This window comes from Cygnus atratus, chromosome 16 (genome assembly GCF_013377495.2).
Source record: "Cygnus atratus isolate AKBS03 ecotype Queensland, Australia chromosome 16, CAtr_DNAZoo_HiC_assembly, whole genome shotgun sequence".
Classification (NCBI taxonomy): Eukaryota; Metazoa; Chordata; class Aves; order Anseriformes; family Anatidae; genus Cygnus; species Cygnus atratus.
In genome coordinates this window covers 1,130,175-1,146,178 of record NC_066377.1, presented here as the reverse complement: position 1 = coordinate 1,146,178, position 16,004 = coordinate 1,130,175, and the positions used below count along the sequence as shown (strand labels likewise).

The following is a 16,004-nucleotide window of genomic DNA, read 5'->3' as shown; positions in this document are numbered from 1 at the left end:
GGTGCGTGAGCCACGGGTGGGTGTCCCGGCCCTTCCAGCAGCTTTATTCCCACCTTGGGGTCTGGGATCCTTGTCTCTGCACCCAGGTGACCGTCCCCTTCCCCTCCTGCCGCGCTCTGCCTTGCCCAGGCCCAGCCCCAACCTGGCCTCGGTGCTGCAGCACCCAGATTTAGGGCCGTGGCCACTGCGCCCGGGTCTGGGGCCAGGGTGCTGCGGGCAGGGGCAGCCCCAGCACCCTTCCTGGTTCCTGCTGGGGCCGTCTGCCATGTGCCTCGGGGCACCCGCAGTGTCCTCCCTGCCCGCCTCGGGGCAGGCGCGCAGAGGATCCCGCATCCCTCGGGCCGTGCCCACTGCCAGAATAAATAGAAAGTGTTTGCTGGCTTGGCAGCCCCTCCACAAAAGCCGTATTGAGCTATTATTCCCCGCGTCGGCTGTGAGCACTAAAAGTGGCGCCTCGCATTCTGCCATCTAATGACCCTTCGCAGTCTCCTACAGATGTTTTCTATGACTTACAGCTCCTTTTCCAACAGCCCTGTCCGCAAAAACAAGAGGGGCCACTTTAATTCCAATTAAATACCTCCAGCTAAGCAAACAGTGTGCAGCAGGGTCTGGGCACGGTGCGGCCGCCAGGCCCAGCCCACAGAGTCGCTGAGTCTAGACTCCAGATGTGCTTCCACCAGGCTCCAGTGCCCCGTGGAAAATGACACGGGCCGCGCCGCGGGGCGCAGCGCCCTGCCCCGAGGCTGCGGGTCCGGCACCGCGTCCCGCCAGGCTCCGCGTCCTCCCGAGCTTCGGCTGGGGGCAGCCCCGGGGGTCTCACGCCTCTCCCTGCTCAGCCTCCGGCGTGTTGGGGTGCAGGCGGTACCCCAGCTGCGCCCCTCGCATCGCCCTCTGCCGCCTCGCTCCCTGCTCCTGCCCGCGGAGCTCAGGGCAGCGGGAGCGTGGCAGCGAGCTGGGAGCTTTCCGAGGGCCCGCGGCGGCGCCACGGGGAGCGGAAGGCATGGAGAGGGGAGAGCGGGGTCACCCCGGCCCTGCCCGGCCGATAAGCGGGGCAGAGCCCGGAGGAAGGAAGCGCTCGGGCCCTGCAAGGAGCTGGGAGCGCAGCCAGCGCCTGGGCGGCCCCCGGGGCTCGCCTGCCCCTGCTGCACCTGGGTCCTGCAGCGCGGCTCCGCTCTGTCTGGGCCACCTTCCCCCCGCCGCGGGGTCCCCTCCAGCTCGCGGGGGACACGGAAAAAAACACCCCGGCTCCAGCATGAGCCCTCCGTCCGCGGGGCCGGGGGACGGCTCCATCCCCGCTGCCCCAGTTGTGGGGTTTGGGGTGATCCCCCCCCCAAGCACTGCCTGCGGCACCGCAGAGAGCCGCGCAGGCACCCCGGGCACCTTCCCCTTGTGCCAGGGGCTGCAGCTCAGCCCCGCAGCCCCGGTAGGGTGGGCTGTGGGCGCACAGGGAGCACCCGCGGGTGCAAACGCTGAGCGTGGGGTGGGAAGTGCTGGTGCCTGGGGGGGCACGTGGGGACTGCTGGTCCCCGGAGCCCTGCAGAGCCTCCCCACAAGGGACGGGTGCTGGGGGCAGCACCCCGCTGCTTCTGCCCTGTCCCCTGGTGCCGTGCCCCAGCCCGGCTGGCAGCACCTGGAGCCGGGGACGCCCGGCCACAGTGGGGGGGCCGCTGATGAGAGCTGGGGTCCCACGGAGCGCCGGCGCCCGGCCGTCGGCTGCGAGCAGGGAGAGGAAGCAGGCGAGAGCAGCCCCATCCCCGGCCTGCCGGCGAGGAGGGGCAGGAAGCTGGAATAAATCCCAGGAAGGGCCGCCTGGCTCCAGCTGGTCTGGGCTGCAGCGGATGGAGCCGGGAACGGGAAGGGAGCAGGCGGGAGGGGAACGCGCGGGGGCTTTCTCAGGCCTCGGCCCTGCTCCAGCTGTGCAACGGGCGCTGGTGGCCCCAGGCAGCGTTGGGGCTCCCAATAGGCACGGGGATGGCTGGGCTGGAGGCAATGCACAAGGCTGAGTCGACAAAATTTGGGGGGGGCCCCATTCAGGTGGGGGGCACCCAGCCTGCACCCTGGCGTCTGCAGGTCCACGGGCTCCCCTCCTGCGCTCGGCCACGCGTCCGCATCTGGCTCCGTGCTGCTGGGACGCGGGGTCCTGCTGAGCCCGTCCCATTGCTGCTGCTTTTGGGGGCTGCAAAGCCCATCCTGAGCCCCCCCCCCAAATGCCCGTAGCAGCAGTGCCCACTGGGCAGCCCGGCTCTGAGTTGCAGAGCCACGCACGCAGGGCAGCCCTGCTCTGTCCCCATCGTCCCCACGGCACAGGCAGCCCCCTCGGCGGCCCGGTGTGGCCGTGCCCTGTGTGGTCCCGCCGGTGCTGGGTGGGGGGGGGGGGGAGGAACGGCCGGGGGCTTTGATGTGCTCGGCTGCTGGGCAACCCCTGCTCGGCGCAAAGCAGCCGCTCTCCCGGCCGGGCTGCGCCCCGCCAGCGCCATATGGCCGATGCCGCTGTTACCGCGCCGCGCTCCCCGTTCCCAGAATTGAGATGGAAATGAAGCCATCCGTCTTGCCGGCCGACACCGGCACCCGGCTACGGCCAGGGCAGCGTCACCGGGACATGCCGGCAGCTCCAGCACCCCAACGTGCCAAGGGGGGGGGTCCCACAACCTGGGGCACCCCGCGGGACCTGGGGGGGGGAAACCCGTCCCTGTCCCCACGCCACCCGGGGTGCTCGGGGCTGCGGGGCTGGCTCGTCCCGGCCGCGGCGCATTGTTGGCGGCGCAGCTGGCGGGCGCCCGGCCGGCCGGCGGCACTGAAAGGCATTCCTGCGCACAATGTCCCCGGCCTCCCCGCCGCGGCCGGGCCGCCACCGCCAGATGGGGGCTAATTAGCGGCTTTGAGAGCCGCGGTGGGAACCGGGCAGCACCAGGCCCTCCGCGGGGCCCTGAATGGAGGGGGCGACCCCAGCGCCGTGCCCACCCTGGGAACCGCTCGGGGATGAAGGGACAGAGGGACAGAGGGAGGGACAGAGGGACGGATGTGCTCACAAAGCCAGAGGGATGGAGGGGCCGAGGGGTGGGAGGACGGAGGGATGCAGCTGTCCCTGGCAGGGCAGAGCCCAGAGGTGTTGGGTTAAAGCCCCTCCATGTGCAGCGGGCTCCAGGGTTGCCCCCACCCTGCAGAGGAAGATGAGGAGAGGCCTTCGGCTCACTCCATGCCTGGGGAGACGCTGCAGCTCTGCGCAGAGCCAGGTGCAGGCATGGGGGGGTCTGGCCCCCGGCCCATCCCTGCCACGAGGCCGGGGGAGCACGGCCTGGTGCACCCACACCGGGCACACCCGCGGTGTGCCTGTGTCCAGCCCTGCTTCTGCAGCCGCTGTGTGCACGCGTGCACCGCCCCTGTGCGCACCCGTGTTTGTGCACGTCTGCGCATCTACGGGGCTGTGCACGTGTGCGTTTCCTTGTGCACGCCTGTGCGTGTGCATGCATGCACGGACGTGTGCGTGCCCCCGTGCGTGCCCCCGTGCCCGTGGCCACGCTGCACGCGCGCACACACACACACACACACACACACATCCCTGAGCGTGCGGGTGGCCGAGGAGGCTGCAGGTGGCCTCAGAAGGCCGCTCGCGGCCGCTCTGCTCCTGCCGCCGGGACCCTGCCCGCAGCTGCGGGTCGGATCCTGCCCGAGGCCCCCGCCGAGCCGCGGCTGCGCCTCCCTGCAGGTGCGGGGACCCGGTAACGATCATTACCGCTAATTAGCGCTCGGATCGGAAGCCCTTCTGGGCAGGGCCTGGTTTGGTTTCGGCTCGAGTCCGCACGGAGGCTGCAGCCGCCCATGCGGGACCTGCCCGTCCCCGTCCCCGTCCCCGTCCCCGTCCCCGTCCCCGTCTCGCAGCCGGGACCCCCCCGGGGCCGCAGCCGCGCAGCTCCGCGCACACCGGGGAGGTCCGGGGGGGGGGGGAGGCGGCCCGAGGGTGCCGCTCACCGGGCCCTGGCGAGCAGGGCCGGGGCTGCGGGGTCCCCGCGGGGTGTCCCCTTGTCCCCGTGTCCCCGTGGGGTGCCGGTGCCCCGTGGCCGTGCCCCGGTGGCCGCAGGTGCCCCCCCCCGCCCCGCCCCCGTCGCCATGGGCACCGCCCGCGAGGCGCCGCGCTGACAGCGCGCGGGGTTTTATGAATGGGTGACGTCACGGCCCTGGCGTCTAACGGTCTGAGCCGCCGGGGAGGCGGGGGGGGGCGGCGGGGGGCGGCAGCGGGGCCGGGGGGCGCGGGGGGCCTGGGAGGGCTGGGGGGGGGAAGTGAGGGGCGAGCTGGGCTGCGGGGGCTGCAGGGCCCGGGGGGGCAACGAGGGCGGCTGGGCTGCGAGAGCCCGGCGGTGGAGGGACCCCGAGGGGTGCGGGGAGCTCGGGGGCCGCGGGGAGCCGGGGGGCTGCGGGGAGCCCGGGGGGCTGCGGGGAACCCCATTTGCGGGTCCGCGGCGGGACGGACGCCCCCGCACCCCGCCGGCCCCCGCACCCCGCCGGCCCCCTCCCCGTATCCCAAGCCTCCTGCCCGCTCTCCCCCCCCGCGGCCCCTTTAAGGCTCTGCCCTTCGGGGCGCATGAATGGGACGGGCGTCGCCGGCCCCGCCCCCGCGGCGCCGCCATTGGCCGCCGCTCGCCCCGCGGCCCCGCCCCCCGTCGGCGGCGCTCTATAATTGGCGCGGCGCGGCTCGGCGGGGCGCAGCGCTCCCACGGCCGCCCGCAGGGTCCTAACGCCGCCCGCCGCTCTCCGCTCCGCCGCCCCTCGCCATGAAGGTCGCCGCCGTCGCCCCGTCGCCGCTGCCCGCCGGTCCCGGCGGGGCGCTGAAGGCGGTGCGGCCCGGGGAGGCCGCCCGCTGCGGGCCGGGGCCGGGCCCGGGGGCGATCGCGGCGGAGCAGGCGGCGGCCGCGCTGCTGTACGACATGAAGGGCTGCTACTCGCGGCTGCGGGCGCTGGTGCCCACCCTGCCGCGGCACCGGCGGGTCTCCAAGGTGGAGCTGCTGCAGCATGTCATCGACTACATCTGGGACCTGCAGCTCGCGCTGCAGCCCGGGCCCCCCCGGCCCCCCGCCGCCGCCGAGCCCCCCGAGGTGAGTGCGGCGCCGGGGCTGCTCCGAGCCCTGCCCGGCCCCGGGCTGCACCGGGCCCCCCGCGCCCCTTCCTCGGCGGCCCCGGGCCCTTCTCCCCCTTCTCCCCCCGGGCTGCGGCCCGGCCGCCCCCCTCCGCTGCCCCCTTCCCGGGGCGGCCTCCCCCCGTCACCCCCCTGTCCCGTCCCCGGTCCCCGCCGCGGTCCCCGAGCAGCACTGACCGCCCGCTTCGTTCCCCTTCCCGCAGGCTCCGTGCATGCCCGCTGCCGACCGCATCCTGTGCCGCTGAGACCTCCACGGACCTGCCGGGACCCCCAGCGCCGCGCCCCGGATGGGACCCCCGGGCACGGATGGGGCCCGCGGCTGCGGGGCTGCAGCCAGGGCCCCCCCCAGGGCCCGGCGGCTGCGGCTCGTAACCTTCTCAGATTGCTGAGAGCATTCCCTGTATTGTATATTACAATGATGCTGGAGAATATTGTTCTACAATAGCTGGAGTTTTGTTATTAAACAAGCCCTGATTACCAGGCACGCGTCGTCTTCGTGGCTGCATTGCACGGGGCTTGAGGGGTGGGTGGATCCCCCTGGCGTGCCCCCCCCAGCCTGGGCAGGCAGCAGGAGTCCGGTGGGAGCCCGTCCTGGGCTGGGGGGGGGGTGCGGTGAGGGAGCGCTGGGGCTGGCCCGGCCCCTGTACTGGGGTGCTGTGGGGCAGAGGCTGTGTGTGTGTGACCCCCCCCGGATGGGGCAGTGCGCACTGAGCCCCGGGGGGGGGCACACCTGGGTGCGGACATGCCCTGGCATCTCCCTGTGCTTCCCCTCTGGTCCTGGGGGCTCCGGGGGGGGGTCTCCTCACGCCCCCTGTAGGGCACCGGGGGGCTCAGGGAGCAGGGATGGGGCTGGTTGGGGTTCCCTGCAGTGAGCTGATGTGGCGGGGGGGGCGCAGGTAACGCTTCCCCGTCCCAGCACCCTGCCCACGGGGCTGCTCCTGGAGCCAGTGGCTGTGCCCTTGCTGCCCCCCAGCAGGCACTGGGGGGGTGCAGCCAGCTCCAGCTCCCCGGGCTCCGGTGTGGTCTGAGGCTGAGAGCGGACCCCAGGGCAGGCACGGGGGGGCAGCTGCTTCCCACCTGGCTCCCACCCGGTGCTGGGACGTGTCTCCACGAGTGGGTGCCAAGGGGGGGGGGGGGCACAGGGCCGGGCGTGAGGCTCCGTGCCTGGCTGGGGGGTGCAGGGGCAAGCTGCAGCCCTGGCCACCGCAGAGGCAGCTCTGGGGCCTGCCCTCGCCCCACTTCCCCGCAGGGCTGCCCGTGGCCTCCCGTAACTCGCACACGGCCACCGGCCAGGCGCTGCTGCGGCTGGGCAGGGGACACGGTGTGGGACAGCCCCCCCCGTGGGCAGCCCTGCGGGACAGTCCCCCCGTGGGCTGCCCAGAGCAGCAGCGCCTGAGGGCCCCGGGGTGCCGGTGCCGGCCCTGGGGACACGGAGCAGCCCGCGGCAGAAGGAAGTTGCACGGCCGGGGTTGTGCAAGCCCGCAGCTGTGGGTGCCCCGCGGCCGTGGAGGCACCCAGGAGGCTGCCCCGTGACTCAGGAGCCCTCCTCGGAGCCACCGTGCCCGGCCCTTCCCGCGGGGCCGAGGGGACAAAGCGGGGTCTGGGGGCTCTGCCTGCGCCCCCCAGGCCAGCACGCCTCCGAGGCCTCCTGCCACGGCCCCCCCGGGTGCTGCGTGCCCGGGGATGGGGGTGGCAGCGGGTCGGGGTCTGCCCGGGCTGGGGGCTCCCGGCCGAGGTGGGAGCCGTGGGGGTCCCGCAGGGTTCCCCTCCCGGGGGGCGTCTGCACGGTGCCAGCGGGCACGGCACGGGCACGGCTCCGCCTGTGCTCGCCGCTCCCATCCGGACCGGTCCCCCCCCAGCCGGGTACGTGGGGGCACGGCCCGGCTCAGCACCCCCCCGGCCCTGTCCCGGCTGGGGTAGCAGCAGGGACACACCGGGGGGGTGCCGGGGGCTCCGGACCCCTGCGGATGAACCCATCCGTCGGCCCGGCGCCCCCCCCCCGTCATCCCCTGGCTCCCCTTCAGCACCCCACCGGGACCCCCCCCCAGCACCCCCGGACCCCTCCATCGCCGCCCCAGCCCCGCCAGGCTCCGTCCCAGCCCCGGCAGCGCGGCGCTGCCGTGGCCGTGCCGCTGGGTCCCCCTCCCGGTGTCCGCCCGCACTGCACGGCCGGGCCCGGGGAGGGGGGGCACGGCCCGGCCCGGCCTCACCGGGGGGGTCCGGGGGGCTGGAAGGGGCAGCGGGGCCGTGCCGGGCTCCAGCAGAGCAGCCGCAGCCGTGCCAGGCTTGGGCTGGGCCGCTGGGGGTTGCGGGGCCTGGGGATGGAGCCACGGGGAGCAGGGCTCCGTGCGTGGCACCCCGGGGAGCAGGGCTCTGTGTGTGGCACCCAGGGGAGCAGGGATCCCTGCATGGCACCCAGGGGAGCAGGGCTCTGTGTGGGACACCCCGGGGAGCAGGGCTCTGTGCGTGGCACCCTGGGGAGCAGGGCTCTGTGTGTGGCACCCAGGGGAGCAGGGCTCTGTGTGGGGCACCCAGGGGAGCAGGGCTCTGTGCGTGGCACCCAGGGGAGCAGGGCTCTGTGTGTGGCACCCAGGGGAGCAGGGCTCTGTGCGTGGCACCCAGGGGAGCAGGGCTCTGTGTGTGGCACCCAGGGGAGCAGGGCTCTGTGTGGGGCACCCAGGGGAGCAGGGCTCTGTGTGTGGCACCCAGGGGAGCAGGGATCCCTGCATGGCACCCAGGGGAGCAGGGCTCTGTGTGTGGCACCCAGGGGAGCAGGGCTCTGTGCGTGGCACCCAGGGGAGCAGGGCTCTGTGTGTGGCACCCAGGGGAGCAGGGCTCTGTGCGTGGCACCCTGGGGAGCAGGGCTCTGTGTGTGGCACCCTGGGGAGCAGGGCTCCGTGTGTGGCACCCAGGGGAGCAGGGCTCTGTGCGTGGCACCCAGGGGAGCAGGGCTCTGTGTGTGGCACCCAGGGGAGCAGGGCTCTGTGTGGCACCCTGGGGAGCAGGGCTCCCTGCGTAGCACCGTGTCCCGCTGCCCCACATCTCTACTCCCACCCCAGCTCAGTGCCCTCGCCACGTGGCACCGCTGCCCTCCATCCCAGGGGGTCCGTGTATGGAGGCTGTGGCAGGAGCCTGGCACCACTGTGGGTGGTCGGAGAGCAGAGGATGGGGCCGGTGGGGCTGGGCTGAGCTCTGCCACGTGCCGGTGTGCCGGATGCGGCCGTGCCAGCATCTGCGGGAAAGCCCCGGGGAAGGCCGGGTCCCTGCAGGCACCCGCGCCCCAACAGGTCCCTGGTTGCTGCGGCGAGGACCTGACTCATCCCGGAAGGGATTAGGGACACGGGGACCTGGGTGACGTTCTGGTCCGACCAGCCCGTCTGCCCCGGGATGGCCATCGGCGGCACGGGGCCCTGCTGCCACTCGCAGCCCTGGGGGAGATGACGGAAACGGGACCCGCGATGGGACCCGCGTCCCCCGCGCCGGGGGGCACCGCCACCGCCTGCCACGGTGAGGCTGGGCCCGGGACGGGGCACCCGGGGGTGGAGGGGTCAGGGTGGGCACGGGGCTGGGACAGCGCTGGTGGCTGTGCCGGCTTTTGGGACGCTGCTGGGCGCTGGGGACATCGCTGCTGCCATGGGGGTCTGGGGCAAGTGGGCAGCTGCTCCTGAGGGGTCCGTAAGGTTCATTGTGTGGGGCTGTGGTCCTTGCAGTGGGGATGGCCGTGGGTCCTGTGTCCCCCGTGGTGCTGGGATGGGACCCTGGTCCCCGGGGAGGGTGCCTTGCGTGCCCTGGAGCAGGGCTGTGGGCACGTGCCTGCGTTCCTGGCCAGGGGCTGTCCCCAGGCGGGCAGCTGAGCTCACAGCCCATGACCCCGCTCCCCAGGCAGCCCCTGCCCGGCCCTGCTGGGGGTTTCCCCAGCCCAGGGGCTGCCGTCAGCCCGCACGGCTCCTTCCCGCCGGACGGGGCTTTTGGAGGGACCGCAGAGTTCTGCTCTTGCTCTGCCTGCCCCTGCCTTCTCGTCAGCCTGTGGTCTGGGGCTGCCGGCCGTGTCCCAGCGCTCCCCTACCCCCAGAGGCTTTGTGTGACCCCACAGGGCCCCAGAGCCCTTTCCAAGTGGGAACATCTCCACAGGGGCTGAGCCCCCTCCCCTGACACAGCCCCACCGCGTCCCCCTGCTCCGCTTTGTCCCATCCTCTTGCTCTGCCATCGTCCTGTCCCCATGCGCTGCTGTCCCCAGGCTGGGCACAGCGGGAGCCCCGGGGGGGCTGTGGCACCACCAAGCCCCCCCACGTACCGCCGGCCCCGCGCTGTCCCCTCCCGCTGGGACACGAGGGCAGAGCCGCGGCCGTGCTCGGCGTCCCCGGTCCCACGCAGCCTGCGGCCGGCTGTGACGCCGTGGGGGACCCTCTCCTTCCTCCGCTCCCAGGACGGGCGCGAACGGGGAACAACGGGGGAACGGCTTCCCCTCTGAGTCACGCGTTGGGCAAGGTCGGGCTTTCAGCGGCCGGTGCACCGCGGTGTCCCCGGCGTGCGCACAGGAGGCTGATGTCAGCCGGGGCGCCCCGATATAAGGCCGGGGAGCGGGTCGGGGGCTCAGCCATGTCCTCTGCTCCAGCCCCCAGGTCACGCAGCTGCCCCAGGGCTGAGGAGGGGCTCTCGGCCCCCGGCCGCCCACCGAGCGGTGCAGCCCCGGTGCTGCTCTGCCTCCTGCTCCTGCTGGCCGCCTGCTCGCCTGCCACCGGCTCCAGCCCCGGCATCAAGGGCCGGGTGACCCAGAGGGCCCTGGAGTACGGTGGGTGCTTGCCCCTGCCCAGGCTGGGGTGGGAAGGGGAGATGGGGGGGCTTGTGGGGCACCCCAGCGACCATGTCCAGATCCTGGGGATGTCCTGAGCCCAGCAGCACCCCTGGATGCTCTGGCACCAGCCCTGAGCCGCCCTGCTCTGCCCCAGGCCGGCACTTTGGGCTGGAGCTGCTCCGGTCGCTGCTGCAGAAGGAGCATGAGCTGAACCTGCAGGGCTCCTACCGGCCCCCCTTCCTGGGGGAGCTCCAGTACACCGTGCCCCGGTAAGAGCCACCACTGCAGCCCCAGCTTTGACCTCATCTCCGTCCCCATCCCATCCCTGTCCCCATCCCCGTCCCTGTCCCCATCCCCATCCCCATCCCCATCCCGTCCCCGTCCCCATCCCCATCCCCATCCCGTCCCTGTCCCCATCCCCGTCCCCATCCCCATCCCCGTCCCTGTCCCCATCCCCGTCCCCATCCCCATCCCATCCCCATCCCCATCCCCATTCCCATCCCGTCCCTGTCCCCATCCCCGTCCCCATCCCCATCCCCGTCCCTGTCCCCATCCCCGTCCCCATCCCCATCCCATCCCCATCCCCATCCCCATCCCATCCCCATCCCCATCCCCATCCCATCCCCATCCCCATCCCCATCCCCATCCCTGTCCCTGTCCCCATCCCCATCCCCATCCCCATTCCCATTCCCATCCCGTCCCCGTCCCCATCCCCATCCCCATCCCCATTCCCATCCCGTCCCCGTCCCCATCCCCATCCCCATCCCCATCCCATCCCCGTCCCTGCTGCGCCCTGCCACGAGCCCCGGCTGCCCGTTGTGCGCAGGATCCACATCCACGAGCTGCAGATGAACGACTCCTCCGTGGACTTCGCCGAGGACGTGGGCGTGCGGCTGGCGGTGCAGCGCGCCCGCATCCAGCTCAGCGCCGACTGGGGAGCGCAGCTGGGCACCTTGTGAGTCCTCACCCGGCCGGGGCGCGGGGACGAGGACGGGGCCGCCCCTGCCCCTGTCCTCACCCCGCGTTCCCCAGCCAGGACAGCGGCGTGGTGCGGCTGCGCGTGGGCGACCTGGCCGTGGCGGTGGTGCTGGGGCTGAGCGTGGACGAGGGCGGCCGCCCCGCCGTGTGGGCCGCCGGCTGCGATGCCCGCGGCACCGACCTGCACGTGGAGTTTCACCGGGGACAGAGGTGATGCCGGGCGCCCTGCTCCCATCACGGGGACACCCCCGTGCCCCTGGGAGGGGGTGGTGGTTTGGGGAGGCTGGGGGGCGAGCTGAGGACCCCGCTCTGTGCCCCTCAGCTGGCTCTACAACCTCCTGGTGCCGCTGCTCCAGAGAACCCTGCGGCAGCAGCTGAACAAGCAGGTGAGCGCTGCCCTGCTGGTGCTGGTGCTGGTGGCCCCGTCGCCGTGCCCCCGGCCCAGCCAGGAGCTTGGGGCCCCCTATCTGGGGGTGCTCCCTGATGCCCTGCTCCGCTTCCAGCTCTGCGTCGAGCTTGAGAAGAGCATCAGCAGGCTGGAGGCCTCCCTGAAGCGCATGCGAGGTGGGGAGCAGGGCTGGGGACTGGTGGCTGGTGGGGTCTGTGGGACCCCTTCAGCCCCGTGTCTGCGGGGCCGGGGTGGCAGGAGGACGTCCCGTCCCCAACGTGTCCCCAACACGTCCCTGCCACCTGCAGTGTCCCCCCAGCTCGACCCCTTTGCTGCCATCGACCTCTCCTTGCTGGGCCGCCCGGCGATCACAGCGGAGCACGGGGACGTCAGCCTCAAGGTGGTGCCAGCCCGGGGCTGGCGGGGGGGGGCAGTGCTTGGGGGGGGGGGGCCAGGCTGATCCTGGTGTCCATCTGTCCGTCCGTCCATCTGTGCAGGGCGAGTTCTTTGGGGTGGACCGGCGCTGGCAGAGCCCCTTCTCGCCCAAGCCGGTGGGGCTGCCCGAGGCGCGCGAGCCCATGCTGCTGCTGGCCGTCACCGAGTCCGTCGCCAACTCCGCCGCCTTCGTGTACTTCACGGCCGGGGCCCTGCGCAGGAACTTCTCCGGCGAGGCGGTACGGGGGGGGGGTCCGGCACCGCACGGCGCTGCTGCCCCGCAGAACCCCGGCCGGGGGGGTCCTGCACCCACCCCTACCCCGCTCCCCCAGCACCCGACCCCTCTGCTGCCTTCCAGCTCCCGCGGCGCTTCCCCCTCCAGCTGAGGACCAAGAGCCTGGGGGTCTTCTCCCCGCAGGTGGGCGCGGGGTGGGGAGGGACAGGGGACAGGGCGGGCTGCAGGAGGGTTTGGACGCGGGGGTCAAGCACGTGGGATGGGACGGGGCAGGGCACGAGAGGGGTGGGACGTGGGTGGGGTGAGATGGAGGCAGAGGAGACATCGGAGGGGACGTAGGTGGGACGGGACATGGCAGGATGATTGTGGGCAGGATGGGACACGGGCAGGATGGGACACGGGCAGGATGGGACACGGGCGGGATGGGACACGGGCAGGATGGATGTGGGCAGGATGGGACACGGGCGGGATGGGACACGGGCGGGATGGGACACGGGCGGGATGGGACACGGGCAGGATGGACGTGGGCAGGACGGAGCGTTGTCCCCCCAGGGCAGGGTGGTGCCGGGGTGCCCTGGCCGGGGCGGTGCTGGGTGCCTGCGGGGCTCGGTGCCAGCCCAGCCCTCGCCCCCCCCCCCCCCCCCCAGCTGCAGGAGCACTTCCCCGACCTGCCCATGGAGCTGCACCTCTCGGCCCGCCAGCAGCCCCTGCTCTCCTGCCACCCCGACGCCCTGCACGGGACCCTCTTCGGCTCCGCCGAGGCCTTCGTGGTGCTGCCCAACGCCACCCGCGTGCCTGCCTTCCTGCTGGACATCGTGAGTGCCTGGCCCCAGGGGGCCGAACTGGGGTGCTGGGGCCTTACTGGGGCCCTGCTGGGTGGTGCTGGGCCCTGCCGGGTGATGCAGGCACTGCCCCGGCCTCCCCGACGTCCCCCTCTCGCTGCAGGACGCCAACGTGACGGGGAAGCCGACCATCACTGGGAACAGGCTGGGGGGCACCGTGCGGCTGACGAGGTGAGACCCCAGCCCCGCGCTGGGTCCGGGCTCCCCTGGGACACCCCCGGGAAGCCGCCCCCGTCCTCCACCTCCAGCCATTTCCCTCCCTGGGGCCGTTTCACCTCCTCAGTCCCCATCCTGCCCCTGGCTCTCATCCGTGCCCACCGTCCTGGTGCTCAGACCCTGGCCAGGTCCTCAGCTGGAGCCACTCTGCGGGGATGGGGCTCCCGGCCCTGCCGGGTTCAGCCTGTCCCTGCCCTGGGGGGGGGGGGGGGAGGGGGAACACAGCCCCCACCCCTGTGCCCGCTGCTGACCCCGCTCTCTCCTCCAGCCTCAGCGTGGCGCAGGTGACCTCGCACGTGGGCCCGCTGCAGGTGAGCGGCCGTGATGGGACCACGGGGGGGGGGGCTGCTGGCGAGGGGGGGTGACCCCAGCACAGCTGGGGGCTGGGGGAGCTGGGGGGGGGGGGGGGGGACAGCTCGGCGCAAGGCCCCCCGCTGGGCTCAGGGCGCTCCGTGTCCCGCAGGTGAAGAAGCTGGAGAACGTGCTGAAGTTCGGGCTGTGGCTTTTCGGGGTGCCCTGGGCAAACAGTGAGTGCTGCGCCCCCCCCCCCCCCCCCCCCCCGCCACCTCCACCAAACCCCGGCTGCCCCATGGGCTGTCCCGGGTCCGTCCCGCTCACGGCCCCGCTGTCCCCCCACAGAGCGGCTCCGTTCCGGCGTCGCGCTGCCCACCCCCCGCGGCCTCAGCCTGGTGCACCCACGCCTCTCGCTGCACGAGGTGGGTGCCACCCCCGTCTCCTCACCCCTGCCCCCCCGTGCCGCTGTGTCCCCCCCTCACCCCGTTTTCCACGCAGGGCTTCATGCTCCTCGCCACGGACCTGCGGTACGAGCCCTGAGACCCGCTGCTGCGTGGGAACCCGCTGACCCCATCCCTGTCCCCGTCCCCATCCCCCCTTTTGGGGGGGGTCCGGCGGGGGTCACACCCTGCCCGGGGCTCAGCCTGCAGCCCCTGCAGCCCCTGCAGCCGTGTCCTTGTCCCCACGCTCCAGGCGAGGTTCCCCCCCCCCCCCCCCCCCCCCCCCCCAGCTCCACGCGGGGACATCCCCGGGGGGCTTCTGCGGTGCCGGGGCTCGGGGCCACCCCACGGGCTGGGGGCTGCGTGGGCTGGAGGCTGGGGGCAGGGGGGTGTCAGGGCCGGGGGTCCCGCAGCCCCCCCCCCCCCCCCCCCCCCGTGTCCCGGCACCCGCTGCGGTTCCGCGGCAGCTCCCGCCTCGCCCGCGGGATGGAGCCCGTGGCCACGGCTCCGCCGCGCCGGCACCGGCCGCTGCCCCCCGGGACCGGCAGCGGGAGCCCGAGCTGGAGGCAGCGGGCGGGGAACGGCCTCGGAGCCCCCCCGAAACCCCCGGGGCTTGCAGGATCCCCAGAGGGGGTGTCCCTGTCCCTGTCCTTGTCCCCGTCCCCGTCCCCGTCCCCGTGCCCAGCCCTTCCCCAGGATGAGCCCCCCAGGGACGGTGGTGCCGGGTGGGGGGGGGGGGGGGGGGGGGGGGGTTCTGCTGTGGGAGGGGGCTCCGCACCCGCCCGGCCCAGCCGCAGCCCCCTGCCCCTGCTGAGCCCCGGGGGTCCCCTTCCTGCGGCCCCAAAACCCAACGCCTGCCCCAGCCCGGAGCCTGGCGCAGCGCCCTGTCCCCGCGTCCCCGCGTCCCCGCGTGGGGACGGGCACAGGAGCGAAGATTTGGGGCGAGGACAGGCACAGGAGCCCGGTCCCGGCGTGAAGTGAAGGGGACGGGCAGGGGGTTGTCGTGGTGGAGCCATGGGGATGGGGAGCTGGCTGCCCCCAACCCTGCTGCCCAGCGCCATCCCGGCCCCCTTGGACAGCTGTGACCCCCCCCTCCCCCCCCCCCGGGAGGGGACAGGAGGGTCCCGCTCCTGCTCAGCCTCCCCCGAAGACCCCCGCAGCGCGGCGCCCCCAAAAACCACAGCACCAGCAGCAGCTCCAACGACAGAGTTTATTTGTGGACTCACCTCCACCTGCAAACCGAAGCGTTCGGCGCTCGCCCTGCGGCGTGCGGGGAGCGCCCCGGGGCCGGGGCCGGGGCGCGGGGGGGGGGGGGTGGGGTGGGGAAGGGCCCCCCCCCCCGCTGCTCTCACCCCACTCTCTCTCGGGTGCTCCGTTAGCGGAGGAGCCCGGCCTCCGGCCCCAGCCCGCCCGGGCCTCCGCAGAGCACGGCACCACACATAAATACAGACGCACAGATAACAAAAATAGCATTAGAGTCTTCACAAAGGAATAAAAACTACTCGGATATGTACAGCAGAGCGCGGGCGCTACGTACACAGAGCAGCCCGCGGGGACAGCCGGGCCTCCCCGTGGTCTCCCGAGCACCGGGGGTTGCTTCGAGGCCTGCGGGGCAGCTCGACGCCCGCGGCAGGAGCAGCGCGGGGAGAAGCCAGGCGCCTCGAGCACCGCACGCACCCGTCACAGCCACGCCGCGGGGCGGGGACCCCTCTGCCTGCGCTACGGGGGGGGGGGGGGGGGGGGGGGCGGCGGGGGGCAGCAGCCACCAGCCCTCGGCCCCGGCGCTGCCCCCGCTGCCACCCCTCGCGTTGGATCCCGCGTTGGTCCCGTGGCTGCTGCTCCCGGCTCCTCGCCTGCTCCAGCCCTTCCCCGCCACGGCGCTGGGAGCGCCGTCCTGTCCCGGCAGCCCCCCCGCGGGGTCCTGCTCCCCCTGCCCCTTCCACATCCCCGCTCTGTTCCTGCGCTTGCCGGAAGGTGCCGGAAGGTGCTGGGGCGCTGCGGCCCCTCGTGCTGCCCTGCCCTGCGGGCGGGGGGAGAGCTCTGCCCCCTCGCCTGCCTCCGTCCTGGCCCGAATCCGACAGCAAAGCGAAGAGCGGGGCCGTGGAGCGAGCGTGGGGAGGGATGGACACGGGGGGGGGGGACAAGGGAGGCCATGCAGTGCCACACAGCAACCCCGAGCGGCGCAGAGGGAGAGGAGAGAAGAGGAGGAGGAGGAGGAGGAGGAGGAGAGGAAGAGAAGGCCCCTTCCCC

The 16,004-nt window shown here is 73.5% G+C and overlaps 2 protein-coding genes across 2 annotated transcripts; both read left to right on the top strand.

The window, feature by feature from the left end:
• Window positions 1-4,702: 4,702 nt before the first annotated feature.
• ID1 (inhibitor of DNA binding 1) lies at window positions 4,703-5,613 on the top strand. Its single transcript, XM_035567067.2, has 2 exons — window positions 4,703-5,090; window positions 5,335-5,613. Exons 1-2 carry the CDS (start codon window positions 4,770-4,772, stop codon window positions 5,374-5,376), a joined length of 363 nt encoding a protein of 120 aa, XP_035422960.1. The 5' UTR covers window positions 4,703-4,769; the 3' UTR covers window positions 5,377-5,613.
• A 2,683-nt stretch (window positions 5,614-8,296) lies between these two features.
• LOC118258396 (bactericidal permeability-increasing protein-like) lies at window positions 8,297-15,249 on the top strand. Its single transcript, XM_050714075.1, has 17 exons — window positions 8,297-8,305; window positions 8,467-8,638; window positions 9,747-9,923; window positions 10,081-10,195; window positions 10,753-10,881; window positions 10,959-11,114; window positions 11,227-11,290; window positions 11,408-11,468; window positions 11,601-11,692; window positions 11,790-11,966; window positions 12,086-12,145; window positions 12,610-12,777; window positions 12,908-12,975; window positions 13,289-13,336; window positions 13,648-13,736; window positions 13,813-13,923; window positions 15,134-15,249. Exons 1-17 carry the CDS (start codon window positions 8,297-8,299, stop codon window positions 15,247-15,249), a joined length of 1,812 nt encoding a protein of 603 aa, XP_050570032.1.
• Window positions 15,250-16,004: the final 755 nt, after the last annotated feature.

What these genes read in the sequence shown, in the direction of transcription:
- LOC118258396 (XM_050714075.1), top strand. An exon ending in GGAGCGCAGCTGGGCACCTT is followed by an intron (nt 10,882 to 10,958) that starts GTGAGTCCTCAC and finishes CGCGTTCCCCAG; the next exon opens with CCAGGACAGCGGCGTGGTGC. An exon ending in GGCAGCAGCTGAACAAGCAG is followed by an intron (nt 11,291 to 11,407) that starts GTGAGCGCTGCC and finishes CTCCGCTTCCAG; the next exon opens with CTCTGCGTCGAGCTTGAGAA.
- ID1 (XM_035567067.2), top strand. Translation starts at nt 4,770, where the DNA reads ATGAAGGTCGCCGCCGTCGCCCCGTCGCCGCTGCCCGCCGGTCCCGGC. An exon ending in CCGCCGCCGAGCCCCCCGAG is followed by an intron (nt 5,091 to 5,334) that starts GTGAGTGCGGCG and finishes CCCTTCCCGCAG; the next exon opens with GCTCCGTGCATGCCCGCTGC.